The 13778-nt window shown below is 47.7% G+C and overlaps 1 protein-coding gene across 1 annotated transcript; it reads left to right on the forward strand.

The window, feature by feature from the left end:
• The first annotated feature begins 2173 nt into the window (after nt 1–2173).
• Nucleotides 2174–11900, forward strand: LOC144129771 (uncharacterized). The gene is made up of 4 exons (XM_077663846.1): nt 2174–2254; nt 6739–6897; nt 7980–8105; nt 11565–11900. The coding sequence occupies exons 1-4, from the start codon at nt 2174–2176 to the stop codon at nt 11751–11753; spliced, it is 555 nt and encodes a 184-aa protein (XP_077519972.1). The 3' UTR covers nt 11754–11900.
• The last annotated feature ends 1878 nt before the right edge of the window (nt 11901–13778 follow it).

Raw genomic sequence — 13778 nt, forward strand, 5'->3', positions numbered from 1 at the left:
CAGGGAAATAGAGGCATGTTCCAGGGTTTTTCTGGTTAATCCAATTGTTCCTAATGCACTTCAAGAGATGCACAGGATCGACCACGTAGAAAAGAGGGCGAGCGTTATCGGCTGGATGGGGATAGACAATGCTCACCTGAGGACTTGTAGCAAATAACGACATCATCTTGCGGTTCAGAGCATTGTTGTCCGTTATCACAGCGATAATTTTGAGCCCCATTTTCTCAACATTAATGATTATGTTCTTAGCATGCTCGTGCAAAATTTCTGCGCTCAGTTTGCTCACAGGTAATATGTGAATGACGTCCTTGTTTGCAGAAAGGAGTGATTGTACCATGAACACATGGGCTGTTGTTGCTGGTTCCGTTGAATGAACCGACGATCCTACTATTGTGCCCCCTTTGTAGTCGAAGTATGGTTTTATGTGGATCTCATCGATCATCAGGGTCACTGTCTTCTCGTGGTCTTTCATTGATTTGACTCGTTCTCGGATGTAGGAGAGACAGTGCGGTTGATTTTGCTCCACAAGAGGGTCAGCTTTGTAATTTGAGCAAACACGGCGCAGTGTGGAAGGATGGGGCAGAATGATTCTTGATGCAGCTCTTGTGAAGTGATATGCGTGAGGAGAAATTGAATTCAAAATACTGGCGAATACCAGCAGCTCTGCGCTATACACATGCTGTTTCGCGAGGAGAAGCTCTATCTGCTCAACCAGAAATTTCAGCAAAGAAGACTGTTCTTTCGTCGTATCACTGTCCTCAATGAGGTCTGCAAGCAGTGAACCGACAAACTGCAATACTTTAGTATGTTTCGACTCTTTCGTCACCTCAGGTATATTATGCAAGCCTATCTCGAGTTCTTCTAGCAGCAAGGACAGGCTGGAGGTGTCGCATACTTGAGCTGGCAGAATCCTGCCTGAAGGAAGCGACAGAAGCTTCACTCCATTCAAGAAAACAGAAAGTGACAGATCAGGGAGAACTACCAAGGCGCATTTCACATTAGGTGAAGGATCATTCTCGATGAGAAGGAACCTAACGCACTGCTCATCGACAGAAACGGTCCAGAATTTCGTGTTGCAGATTCCAGGCAACTTAGATTTGAACTCCTCGTAAGATGAAACTTTGTTTCTTTTCTGTTCAAGCTCATTAGACTGAAGTGACTTCCTCATAGCCTCCTGCAAAGCAGCGTTTTCCCTTCTTGCTTTTTTCGTCTCTGGCGATTCACTCCGTCCAGGCGTTGAGGACAAGTATTTTGGGCAGTTTGGAAAAACAGAAGGCGCAGCATCAATCTTCAACTGTAGCCTGTCACGCTTCACCTCTATTATTTTCCCTGTCAGTTCATCTTGGTGTGACAACGTCGTAATGAAGTCGCCTGCGTGGAAGTGCAGTTCACACACCTGCACGAGAAAATGAAGCAAGGCCATTCGCCATGACTCTCCATTGCCTAAAACACTAAGTAAAAAGAGTCTGAATAGTGAACAGCTTTTACATATTTACACAGCTTTTACACAAGCCTTATGCACATCCACAGAACTAAATGCTTCCTGGACAATTCATACATAAGTGTAAGAAGTGATATCATTGCCTACAAAGACAGCATGCCTTTCCGGGAGCGACAGCTCACAACTAAGATAATTACCAGCGCCTATTAAGCAATATTTCAGAGTCTTACCCTCGAATGCTCTGTAGGTGTGAAATCCTTCCGTGGAATGGCTCGCAACCAGGCTTTTCTTCGTACTTCGTCTCTTGGGAAGCAATAAACACGTACTTTGGGACCATTCTGGTAGTTCCCGCGGCACCCGGGAACACAGCACCGGCCCATGTTTCACGAAGTTGCACTCGCTACACGGCAGGCAATCAGTTTCCCATTCGTGCGCTAGCACAGGTACGCACGCCACACAAGAAACGGCCACACGAAACAGACACAGCCGTGCGAGGAGCGAACGGAAATGCACCCAACGCCAGGCTGAAAGACTCAAGCAGCAGCTAGACGCTCACTGCAAGACTGCGTTCGTGTCTGTGCTTGCCCGGGCAAGCGCGAGCACATCGAGGGAGACAACCGAGCGGAGCGGAGCCGCGCTTGGTGAGCAGCCTGACCGGACACTTGGCGTGACGTAGCGCGTGTGGAAAGGAGGGCCTGGAGAGGCCTGAAGAAAGTATTTAGAGGGTGTTGGATGGTGTCCGAGGACAGCGAAAAGGTGGTCGTTCCGCCCACCACCCTGCGAGCACTGGAGGGAAGCCACCTGCCGGCCATCGTGAGTGGTGCCCGCCGAAGCAAGGCGTCTTCGCTGCGCGATCGAAAACGTTTGCCTCTGCTTCTCCCAAAGCGCGAGAACAGTTGGTCAAAAAATTACTGACATTGCGTGGGTGAGACAGGTGCATTAGAGGGCTACTCCAAAGCAATGGCGTACCTTTGTTTCCCTGTAGACTTAACTGTACTGATTACAGTGATGGTTGTAATCATTCTCACGGAATCATTACCGTCATATTAGTCCAGCAGCGAGCGCACACAAAAACCCGTCGATTGTTCAAAGTAAGCCTTTAGATCTGTGGTTTAACCTCCCAAAGCTGCATGTAGGCTGTGAGGGGACCTCGGAGGGGAAGAACTTCGAGGTAAACATCTACGTGAGATTTGGACCACCTGATGCTTTTTATTGTGCACGCAAATCACACAGCGCGGAAACGCTTCTGCATTTCGCTTTCATCGAAATGCGGTAGTTGCGGCCGCGATTCAACCCGCGACTTCAAGCTAAGTGCCAGAACGCCAAAGACCTCTAATTAGCTACGGCGGCAAGCCTCTTAGTTAAATAATTTATATAATTTAGTTAGTTAACATAATTTATGCAACATGACGTCGTGGAGAAGTTTGGACGTATGCGTGTAATTATTTAAACCTCAAGAATTTCACAGTCTGGCATATAAAGAGTAAACCTGATCGCTTCACTAAACACATATGAAGAGTTCAAAATCCCCACTGTTTGGAGCACTTAGGACAGCTAGTGCTCCGTTTGCGTCAACACTAGCCAAGCACTCCAGGATCGGGGTTAGCGAGGATTGGTGTGAATAGTGCCACCGGACACTCCTTGAGGCAGTGCTCCAGTTTGGCGTATGGGAAAGGGAAGGTTGGACAGGAGAGATGGGAACGGAGTCATTTTAAGTATAGAGCCTAGCGGGAATAAGAGCTGTATTTCAATCTTGCTACGGATTTCAGCTTGCGTGATATACCAGGCAGGTACTCTTAGGTTATGATTGGCAGTTTTCTGATATCCCTCAAGAAAAACCTACATAACAGCTGCTATACCTATGTTATACCTATGCGGTAAATGTTGTACCTATTTACCTATGGGGCTGAAACGTGGAGGCTGTCCTCAACTTCATTGAGGACAGTGCAGCTAGCTGTTAGCTGTGGTATAGAAAATGATAGGTATAACATTAAGAGACAGAAAAAGACCAGATTGGGTCAGGGAACAAACGCGAATTAATGACATCACAGTGGAAATCAAGAGGAAGAAATGGGCATGAGTTGGACCTGTAATGTTAACCTAAGATAACTGATGGTCCTTAGAGGTAACGGAATGGATTCCAAGCGAAGGCAAGCGTAACAGGGGCCGGCAGAAGGTTAGGTAGGAGGATGAGATTAAAGGGACCCTGAAATGATTTCAATCGGGCTATTCTAGTGCAAGAGATCTCTAGAGGTGGCCATTGTGGGTATTCGAGCCAGATTTGAAAGCTCTGCGCGGACTCTATAATTTAGAAATAATTTAAAAAATATTTGTCGCAGTAGCTCGCAACCGATTATGGCGACACACCTCACCACGCGTCCCCTTCCCCGATGACGTCAGTGGGCAGAAGGCCAGCCTTTAAACTCACCCCGTCTGCGCAATGACGTCATCGTGGAAGGGGATGCGCGGTGAGGTTTGTCGCGCTAATCAGTTGCGAGCTACTGCGACAGCGATTTTTAAAATTATTTCTCTATAGGGTACTCGTAGAGCTTCCAAATTTGACTCAAATACCCGCAGAGACCACCTTTACGGATCTGTAGCACTACAATGTGCCGATCAAAATCATTTCAAGGTCCCTTCAAGAGCTGTGCGGGGATCGGGTGACCACGGCTGGCACAGGACAGCGTTAATTGGAGAGATACGGGAGAGGCCGTTGTACTGTAGTGGCCGCAGACAGGCTGACGATGATATGATCATATACCAGCTCTTATACCAGTTTTTGGCACCAAGCCTGATGACCCTTATGAGCTCCTGTCATTCTCTAGCTACTTGAACGCTAGCTAACTCGCAGATAGATCTTGTATTCGCGGGTCGTGTGGAGGTCATTCAATGCTTTTGTCTTTTACTCATCTGCGTTTTTTGGTATACACCAAACACAGCCCAGTGCTAAATCGGGTCAATTGGAGTGTGAGGGTTCACTTATTGTTTTGTGCAGAATTGTGGATGTTTGCAGTTAAATGTGTTGTTGGGTTAGGTGGTGCACAAGCTGTTTAAGAAAACGCGCCGGACGAACCATTCACAGAAAGAAAATCAACAAAACATAAAAGTGTAGCGCCAGTCTCCTGTTGCTCTGTATTGGCCGAGTATGCAGATACTGTTTTTGGGCGTAACGGAACTGAACAGCTGCCATTTTCTTTTCACGACACTGTTGTAGGCTAGAAAATTTAGCAGCCTTGGAGAAAAGCAGGACGAAATAAATCAGTACGCTGCCTTGCTGACTACATCATCTGAGGTGTTCGTTGCGTAAATGGGCAGACTGCGTTTTTACAAGCATCATTTGGCTCGTAAACTACGCGCTCATGGGACCACTACGCATGTATTTTATTATTTTATTTATTTCAGAATACTGCAGGCCACTGCTTGGCCCAAACAGGAATGAATTTACATTGTTACATAACCAAAATAATAAAATTATACAATATTAGCAGCACACGGATGCAAAACATACATATAAACAATATTAGCAGGTAAGGAGAGGATGTAACGCATCTTAAAAATTTTGTGAGGAAAAAAAAAACAGATGCCGGTAACGCATAGGCTCTGCTTTGACGGTGCGGGAGCAGCGTGGCTCTAATCCGAAAAATGAATGCTGTTTCAACTGACCCAAACTAAGCTATGCTTAGAATTATTCCGTTAACACACTCTTTGACCAGTACGTGAGCTTTACGAGCGTTCTTTTCTCACCTGTTTTAATAAAATTGCACCTTGCTGAGAATGACAGATTTGGCATAAGCTAATCCAGGCACAGGCTTTGCAAGCTTCTCGCACGCAGGCATGGCTAGTGGCGGGAAAGTTTTTATGCTGCATAAGGCGTTGACAAAAATAAAAGTGCAGAGAACAGCTGCCAAGCATGGTCATCGAAGGCGCAGCAGTCTGATGTGTTTTTGATTCTCCTGGTACTCAAGTTGTATACGTTTGGAAGCAGCTTGTGACTAGAGATCAAGAAAACTAGTCCGATCGTTATTTATTTTGTATTACGCGCAATAGATGTGGTTTCTGCGAACCCAGACTTAAAAGAACTGATGAATGCAGCTTAAAACATCAGCCTCGATTTGGATAACAAGGCGTCACTGCGTTCGATGTGCGACTGCGGGAATGTCATGAAGCATGGTGGAAGTTGTATTAGCTTTTCCATATAATCATTCTTCAAAAGCTATTACATCTTTTTTTATACAGAAACTGTACTTATGTAGCACTTGAAGTACCATCGTCTAATAACAGTGTGTCGCTTCCCTACTGCGTGCGTTCCTTTTTATTGCTCCGTAGGTGAAAAAGTCGGCAGAGACTCTTTACGCGTGAGAAGGCGCCAGCCCGCCAGCTCACTTTGTGAACGCAGTCGCCGCGCGCCGCACCCCTTCTGATCTGCGCTCTAAATTAGTGAAGACAGTCACCTCCGTAGCACGGTAAGCGCTCCGCCTCAAGGATATGACGCGATAGCTAACGGAGTAATGCCCACTTATGCAGAATTGGTCTTTCTCTACTTAACATTCATAGGTCCCTGGGAGTCCTCAAACCACTTCTGGCGCAGTGGTGCAGCGGTTAAGCGATGCGCCACTGCCCTGCGATGGCAGGTGCTGCCACCGGTGGGACATGTGCGATATAGGTTGCTGCTCCTGAACAGCCTCGTGCGACTAATCATTAAGTTAACCGCCACCGGCCAGGTTTCATGAGGACACGGCAACATTTAAGGGTACTATTGAGTGCTCACACACACACACACACACACACACACACACACACACACACACACACACACACACACACACACACACACACACACACACACACACACACACACACACACACACACACACACACACACACACACACACACACACACACACACACACACACACACACACACACACACACACGCACACGCACACGCACACGCACACGCACACGCGCACGCACGCACACACACGCACACACACACACACGCACGCACACACACGCACGCACGCACGCGAACACACACACACACACACACACGCACGCACACACACACACACACGCACGCACGCACGCACACAGAGAGAAAGAGAGAGAGAGACAGGTTTTTGCAGTATTTTGCACACCGACAACAGCGTGCCGTCAGTACAACACATCAATCTTCCCACCGCCTTTCCATTCGTTCGCGCATACTGATAGTAAGTTAGCTTCGCGAAAGGAACCGGCTCGAACAGTGTGCATGTGTTCGACCTTGGTTGTGTGCTCGACCATTTTCGCTGCTGCAGTTGGACGTGGCCCACCACGCGGCAGGGGAGGAGTACTTGCACCGTCTCAGCGCCGTAGCACTGACGCTCTCCGTGTCGGTGCTGGCTTACGAGGTGCCCGAGAGGACCCGTGAGGGAGCGGCCTGCGACAGTGGCGCCATCGAAGTCTCCGTGAAAGAGGTGCATATGCATGCTTGCGCTGGTGCTGCGCGAATTGAAATAGACAAGTGCACATTGCGTGCTTTTTGTGCAGTAGGCACCACACGTGGACTACTAGCAAACACTACCATCGAAGGGAGCGCTTTTGCTGTGAAATATGCATCGATGCTTTTTGTTGCGTAGAGAGTCTTCGTCAAAGGAGCGCAGACGAGAAAGGACACAAGATAACCATAGGCGCTAGTAAGCAGTATAGTAGTAAAAGAAGCGGCTGTACTTCGGCCCTGTCCCGTATCCCAACAACACTATTGCGAAGACCGTCGTCAAAAGCTCATTTCTGTAATGCACAGTGCAACGGCTGACTGGTTGGACATACACACCTTGCACAGAACTTCTGCTACTGAAAGAAGGAAAATTTCCACCAGAAGTATGCGTACACTTGAGCAAAGCTAACCATATGTGAATTCTGCTTGCACTAAACATGGCTAACCAATAAAAAATGCTTTAACAAGATTTTACAACCCGTTCTTTTCCACCCAAGCTTGCTCTTAGGAGAATAGGAAATTGTAGATTGGTCGCGAGTCATTAGGTTTCTCAAAGCTTGGAATGTTTTAAAGAGCCTGTATCTCACTGAAGACTTGTGGTCTTTTATGCAGCGGATAGACGTTGATAACCCTGTTTTGGGGATTGATAGCCTTAGTTGCTTATGCGCCGTAAAACCCAACACAACAACCACGAACTTAGGACTTTTGTTGGCTTTCAATCGTGAACATCCCCCATATGCATATGCAATAACAACATGGTCATACGCCGACAGATCGGTTAAGCCCATAGAGCGAGTTATCTTCTTAAAGAGTGCTAGTCTACTGCCTTTGTACTGGCTTACAAAAATTGTAATTTTGGGGGTTATCTCGGAGTGGTCACAGTGTATAGCGGCCCTCTGTTAACTTGTACACCACATTCAGCCACTGGCGTCCTCAGATGCGTCCGCACAAAGCGGATTGTGGCTGTTAACATGTAACGTGGGCCAAAGGTTATTAATGCATGAAAAATGTTTGAGTGCTGCCATTAGCCATCATATCTTGTTTTCTTTTTGCTATGTGCAGGTTTGTAGTAAAAGCAACTACCCGCTCGACGTCAAGTACGGAAACAACACAATAATTGGCCGCTTCTACTCACCAACGATGGGACGGCTTTACCTGTTCGACACGAAGGAGACCTTCCACTTCAAGGTACGGCGACATTGTGTCCTGCGATTTCGCTGTCGCATTTTCGTTTAGATGTTGCAACAAATTCTGGTGGGAGGAAGTGTCAGCAATGTGTAAGTGGGTGAATAGTGGACGTAGGCGTCATTTCGCCGTCGCTTTTTCGTTTTGGTGCGGCATCGCCTTCTAGTGGGCGGAAGCATAAACAACGTGTAGGTTTTGGATGGTGGATGCAGGCTTTATTTCGCCGTCGCTTTTTCGTTTAGGTGCTCAACACATTCTGGTGTGAAGATGTGTCAGCAATGTGTAAGTGGGTGGATGGTGGACGTAGGCTTCATTTCGCTGTCGCTTTTTTGTTTTGGCGCTGCATTGCCTTCTAGTGGGCGGAAGCGTCAGCAATGTGTAGGTGGGTGAATGATGGATGCAGAATTGATTTCGCCGTCGCTTTTTCGTTTAGGTGCTGCGTCGCCTTCTGGCGGGCAGAAGCCTTAGGAGTATGTAGGTGAGTGGATGTCGGATGCAAGACTGATTTCGCCGTCGCTTTTTGTTCAGGTGCTGCAGCGGCTTCTGCTGGGTGGAAGCGTCAGCAGTGTGTAGGTGGCTCGATAGTGGATGCAGGCTTGATTTCGTCATCGATTTACTGTTTAGGTGCTATATCGCCTTCTGGCGGACGGAAGTGTCAGAATTGTGTAGGTGGGTCAATGCAGGCTTGATTTCATCGTCGCTTTTTCGTTTAGGTGCTGCATCGCATTTTGGCGGGCGGAAGCGTCAGCAGTGTGTAGGTGAGTGGGTGGTGGATGCAGAATTGATTTCGCCGTCGCTTTTTCGTTTTGGTGCTGCATCGCCTTCTGGTGGTTGGAAGCGTCTGCAATGCGTATTTTGGTGGATGGCGGAGGCAGGCTTGATTTAGCCTTCATTTAGGTGTTGCATCGCCTTCTGGTAGATGGAAGCGTCTGCAATGCGTATTTTGGTGGATGGCGGAGGCAGGCTTGATTTAGCCTTCATTTAGGTGTTGCATCGCCTTCTGGTGGATGGAAGCATCTGAAATGTGTATTTGGGTGCAAGGCGGAGGCAGGCCTGATTTAGCCGTCGTTTAGGTGTTGCATCGCCTTCTGGTGGATGGAAGCGTCTACAATGTGTATTTGGGTGAACGGCGGAGGCAGGCTTGATTTAGCCGTCGTTTAGGTGTTGCATTGCCTTCTGGTGGATGGAAGCGTCTGCAATGTGTATTTGGGTGGATTGCGGAGGCAGGCTTGATTTAGCCGTCGTTTAGGTGTTGCATCGCCTTCTGGTAGATGGAAGCGTCTGCAATGTGTATTTGGGTGGATGGCGGAGGCAGGCTTGATTTAGCCGTCGTTTAGGTGTTGCATCGCCTTTTGGTGGATGGAAGCGTCTGCAATGTGTATTTGGGTGCATGGCGGAGGCAGGCCTGATTTAGCCGTTGTTTAGGTGTTGCATCGCCTTCTGGCAGATTGAAGCGTTAGCATTGTGTAGATGAGTGGATGGTGGATGCAGGCTTCATTTCGCCGCCGCTTTCTTGTTACGGTGCTTCGTCGTCTTCTGGAGGGAGGAAGCGCCAGCAATGTGTAGGTGGATGGATGGTGCTGCGTGCGCTTCTGGTGAGAGGAAACCTCTGAGGATGTAGGTGGGGGGTTGGAAGGTTGAAGTTGAAAGTTTATTATTGAATCCAAAGAAAGTTACAAGCGTATACAGCGAGAGGTCCCATGGTAGAAGACCGCAGACGGGACCTCTTATGACAATAAATTTCAATAAGCAACAAAATAGAAAATATACAACACATTAATTAGTGGCACAGAGAATGAATAGATAGATGCATAGTGTAATATGAGTACCAAAATATTTAAATACAAACAATATAATGCAGGAGAATGTACAATAAAACACTCACAGATGCCCTGATACATAGGATCAAGAACCAAAAAGAAGGAAAAAATCACTTATTAAGAAGTAAAAGCTTTAATTTGACCTTGAACAAAGAAAGCGTATTAGTTTGTTTGGAGTCTAAGTTGCAAAGAATTCCAAATTGATATAGATAAAAAATGAAAGCATTGTTTCCCGTAATTAGTTCTGACCTTAGGAAGTAAAAAAGTTATTACTTAGCGCAAAACGTGTGACGATGTTGCTTATGATCGTGCCGGGAGAAGATATGCTTAGTGGGAACTGATGATGAAGAATCTCAAAGAATCGGATACCAATGTTGTAAAAATAAAGGGCCGAGATAGGTAGAACGTTTAACTCTGTGAACAAAATGCGTGAGGGTGACATTCGAGGGGTACAGGTTATGATGCGCATGGCTTGCTTTTGCAGTTTTATTAATGGCCAGATATAAATCTGATAGGCGTTTCCCCAAGATGAGATACCGTAGATTAAGTGGCTGTGGATGAATGCGTAGTAAAGGGATAATAAAGTTTCGATTGGGAAATAGCTTCGGGCTTTAATTAGTGCACGTAAGCCATACGAAATTTTCTTGCACGTTTCAGCTATACATCATGATCGAATTTTAAATGATGGTCAATGATAACGGTGAATACAGGATGCAGGCTTTATGTCGTCTTTTTGTACCTGGAGCGTGCTTTCGGAATTTGGAGACTTAGCACACACGCACACACACACATGCGGAGCGGCTTTTTCGTCGAAATAGGGCTATACTCCTAACACAGTGAAACAAACGCACGGCTCTGCGCTTCCTCAGCTTAGACTCACCTGGCATCCACCGCGAACCGTGAGTGGAAACTTAGCAGAAGCGCGCGCGGACGAAGTTTGGTGCGCGCAGCCTCAGGCGGACAGATGAATTCCGCAGCAAGCTGCGGCACACAAGAATCAACGGCCAGATACGCATCTGTCTGCGTAGCAAACCTTCGGGGACTGAGAAAAGCCGTGGCTCACGGAAGTTTATGCTTGTTTCTAGGCTCCGTGTCTACATCTGATCGGTGGTCGTCTCTGAACATCTCGCTTGCCGGTGAATACATCCAGACGAAACAAAACTTTCGCACTTACATCACTTCACGCGGCCCATTGAGAGGACTGCGCAGCGTAGCTTCCCTGAATACTCCGCTACTATGAGGGGTTTTGCATAGGAAGGGAGAACAAAAATTATTATGACCAAGTGTTAATACAACACAGCGCTTGATCTGTGCACATCTCAGTATTCTTCAGCCTATTCCTCCGCTTTGGTGTTGGTCTTGCTAAGGCACTTTGCAACTTTCTGCCCCGCAGACACAGCGCATGTCTGTGATGTACCTAACTATCTATGTGTACACTGTATATAGCCCTTTTCTTTCGGCTTTTAAGTTTCTTGGCCTCCTTTCTTATTGCCTGCAACTACTCTTTTATCTTTCTTTCATTTACCTTCGGCCGCCGTACAGGCTCCGGGCGAGGCAGTTGCAGCAGCCGCCATACGTCTACATTATCCTTTTTTTCCGCCAGTGAACGCTCGTGCTACTACTAAACTTGCCGCTGTCGCAGATGTGCACCCTTCGCGAGACGTTTCCCGAGCTCGTGCACGGCTGGGTGGTCTTCGGCGTGGACCTCGCCGACTACGACGGCGCGTGCAACGGAGCCTCCAGGACCCTGGACCGTGTGCGCGCCATACGGGAGACGTTCGACGAGTACCTCAAGGCCCTCCCTGGCCAGCCGCCTGACGAAGCCTGCTGACGCGTGCCTGCTGCAAGCGGACGGCTCGAGGGAGCAGGAAATGGGGATAATTTCTTGTTCGGAGTTACCCCGTTAGCTTACGAGACAAATATAGCATCCGCTAGCCTTCACTGCTGAACTAAACATGGCTCGAGAGAGTGCAGTGAAAAGTACCACCTACATATTTCACTCTTTTTCGTTTATTCTTCGGCTTCGTAAGCCTCGCGGCGCTGCACGGGAATTAACGCAACAGAAACCTGCTTTTACCACTAAACACATCATACGGTTGTTGAAACGAACGGATTGTCTAGCGCACGACTAGAATACGCGACTCCGACAGGAGCTGGTCAAGACAACCTTCGGGTATAGGCGGTGCTACGCAGATTCGGCGACTGCGCGTTGGCTTGACTCGATATGAGCAGGTCAAGCCAGACGCTAAGTCCGCTCGGAGGCTCGACGGTGCACGGTTGCCTGCTCTCGCCTGCCGATAATCCGATTCCCAGCTTTGACGGGACTTTGTCGATGAAGTCCTCGAAAGAGCGGAAGAGCGGGACGACGGTGGTTTGCTCATTCCGTAATGCACCAATTAGCACAAGTGGGCACTTCATTTATGGGGCACGTTACTAACTCATGCAGACCACAATCCGTTCACTAGGCGTTCACTCTAATACCCCTGTCACACGGGCACTTGTAAGACCTTAGAAATTAAGGTCCTTTGCCCCAAAGGCGCGTGACGCGCATCTACACGGCAATGCGTCGAGACCTTTGAGATAAAGGTCCGTAGCAATAAAGGCGGCCGTCAGCGGCCTTAAAGTTGCTTAAAGGAGCAACCCAGACGGCAGCGCCAGCTAGCGAGCTCAAAGAATAAAAAATTGACGCAATTTTTAGTTTTGAAACAGTAAAAAATATCTAATTTATCTTATTTGATGGTTAATTTTGCGTTACAGTGCACTTAACCGTACAGGAGGTTATGACTAATGACATCCACACTGCTAAGAAAGGACTTGAACGCTTTTCAGCAGCCGCATCGACACACGCGTGCTTGCGCATCTCGCTTTGCTGTTTTTTTCTTCGTTTGCTCTTTGTTGTGTGCGTGTTTTGAGTTTTCTTGTGTGCAAAAAGACACAAGCAACAAAGCACGCTTCTCGAACACGACGAGGAGCCGAACGGAAAAGTGCGCCTACCGTGGTCGGACCGAGAACGATGAAAAAAAAAAGAAACTTTGTTTCAAAATATCTGTTTCTCACCGTCAGAACGCTCGTTTATTATCGTGATAGCTACTTTTTCCAACATAAACGAAAGCACTCTTAGCTGAAGTGCTACCGTCTGCTTTAATTTCATTATGTTACTAGCGCCGCTTCACACACAGCGGTGATTTTTGGCATTCACGGAGGCTGCGTTCTAGCTCCTTTGGATTTGCCGTGTAGCAGCGTCGCTGCTCCTTTTCGGTTTTCCTCCTTTAGTGCAATAAGACAACTTTACGGCAAAGGCCGAGAAGTCCCGTGTGACAGGGGTATAAGACGCTTTAACCAGTGACCCTTCGTGGCCTCCCCGAAACAATTTGGTGGACATAACAAAGCGTAGCTGCACGCGGCCAAGTCTCACTTGGCAGACCGTGCGCAGGAAAGGATCAGTGACGTCCACTTTGCTGCTCTCTCCCATATCGCTCTAGCCTGCAAAGTGTCGTATCGCTCCCTTTCACGGAAAGCATCAAGGGGGACACCAAAGTACTTGACAGGGGTCCTCACCCAAGACACATTCGCAAAAATTTCAGACTTTGATGGCCAGCGGCAATGCCAGAATCCAAGGCATTTTGACCAATTTACCCCACTGCCGGTGATTTGGCAAAATTCACGGGTGCATTTGACAGTCTCGGTAATGCTCACTTGATCGACCGTACAAACGGGAACATCGTCAGCATACACTAGCACATTACTTCAGCTGCTTGCAACTTCACTGCCTTAACAAGAACTTAATGTAGATACAAAACAAGAGTGGGCTGAAGGGGAAACCCTGAAGTATCGACCGCAACAAGTTAATGGGGTT

Source organism: Amblyomma americanum, chromosome 4 (assembly GCF_052857255.1).
Source record: "Amblyomma americanum isolate KBUSLIRL-KWMA chromosome 4, ASM5285725v1, whole genome shotgun sequence".
Lineage (NCBI taxonomy): Eukaryota > Metazoa > Arthropoda > Arachnida > Ixodida > Ixodidae > Amblyomma > Amblyomma americanum.

Excerpts from the sequence above, each read along its gene's own strand:
- LOC144129771 (XM_077663846.1), top strand. The coding sequence starts at position 2,174 with ATGGTGTCCGAGGACAGCGAAAAGGTGGTCGTTCCGCCCACCACCCTG. Across the intron at positions 2,255-6,738 it reads GAAGCCACCTGCCGGCCATC|TTGGACGTGGCCCACCACGC; the intron begins GTGAGTGGTGCC and ends TCGCTGCTGCAG. Across the intron at positions 8,106-11,564 it reads AGGAGACCTTCCACTTCAAG|ATGTGCACCCTTCGCGAGAC; the intron begins GTACGGCGACAT and ends CCGCTGTCGCAG.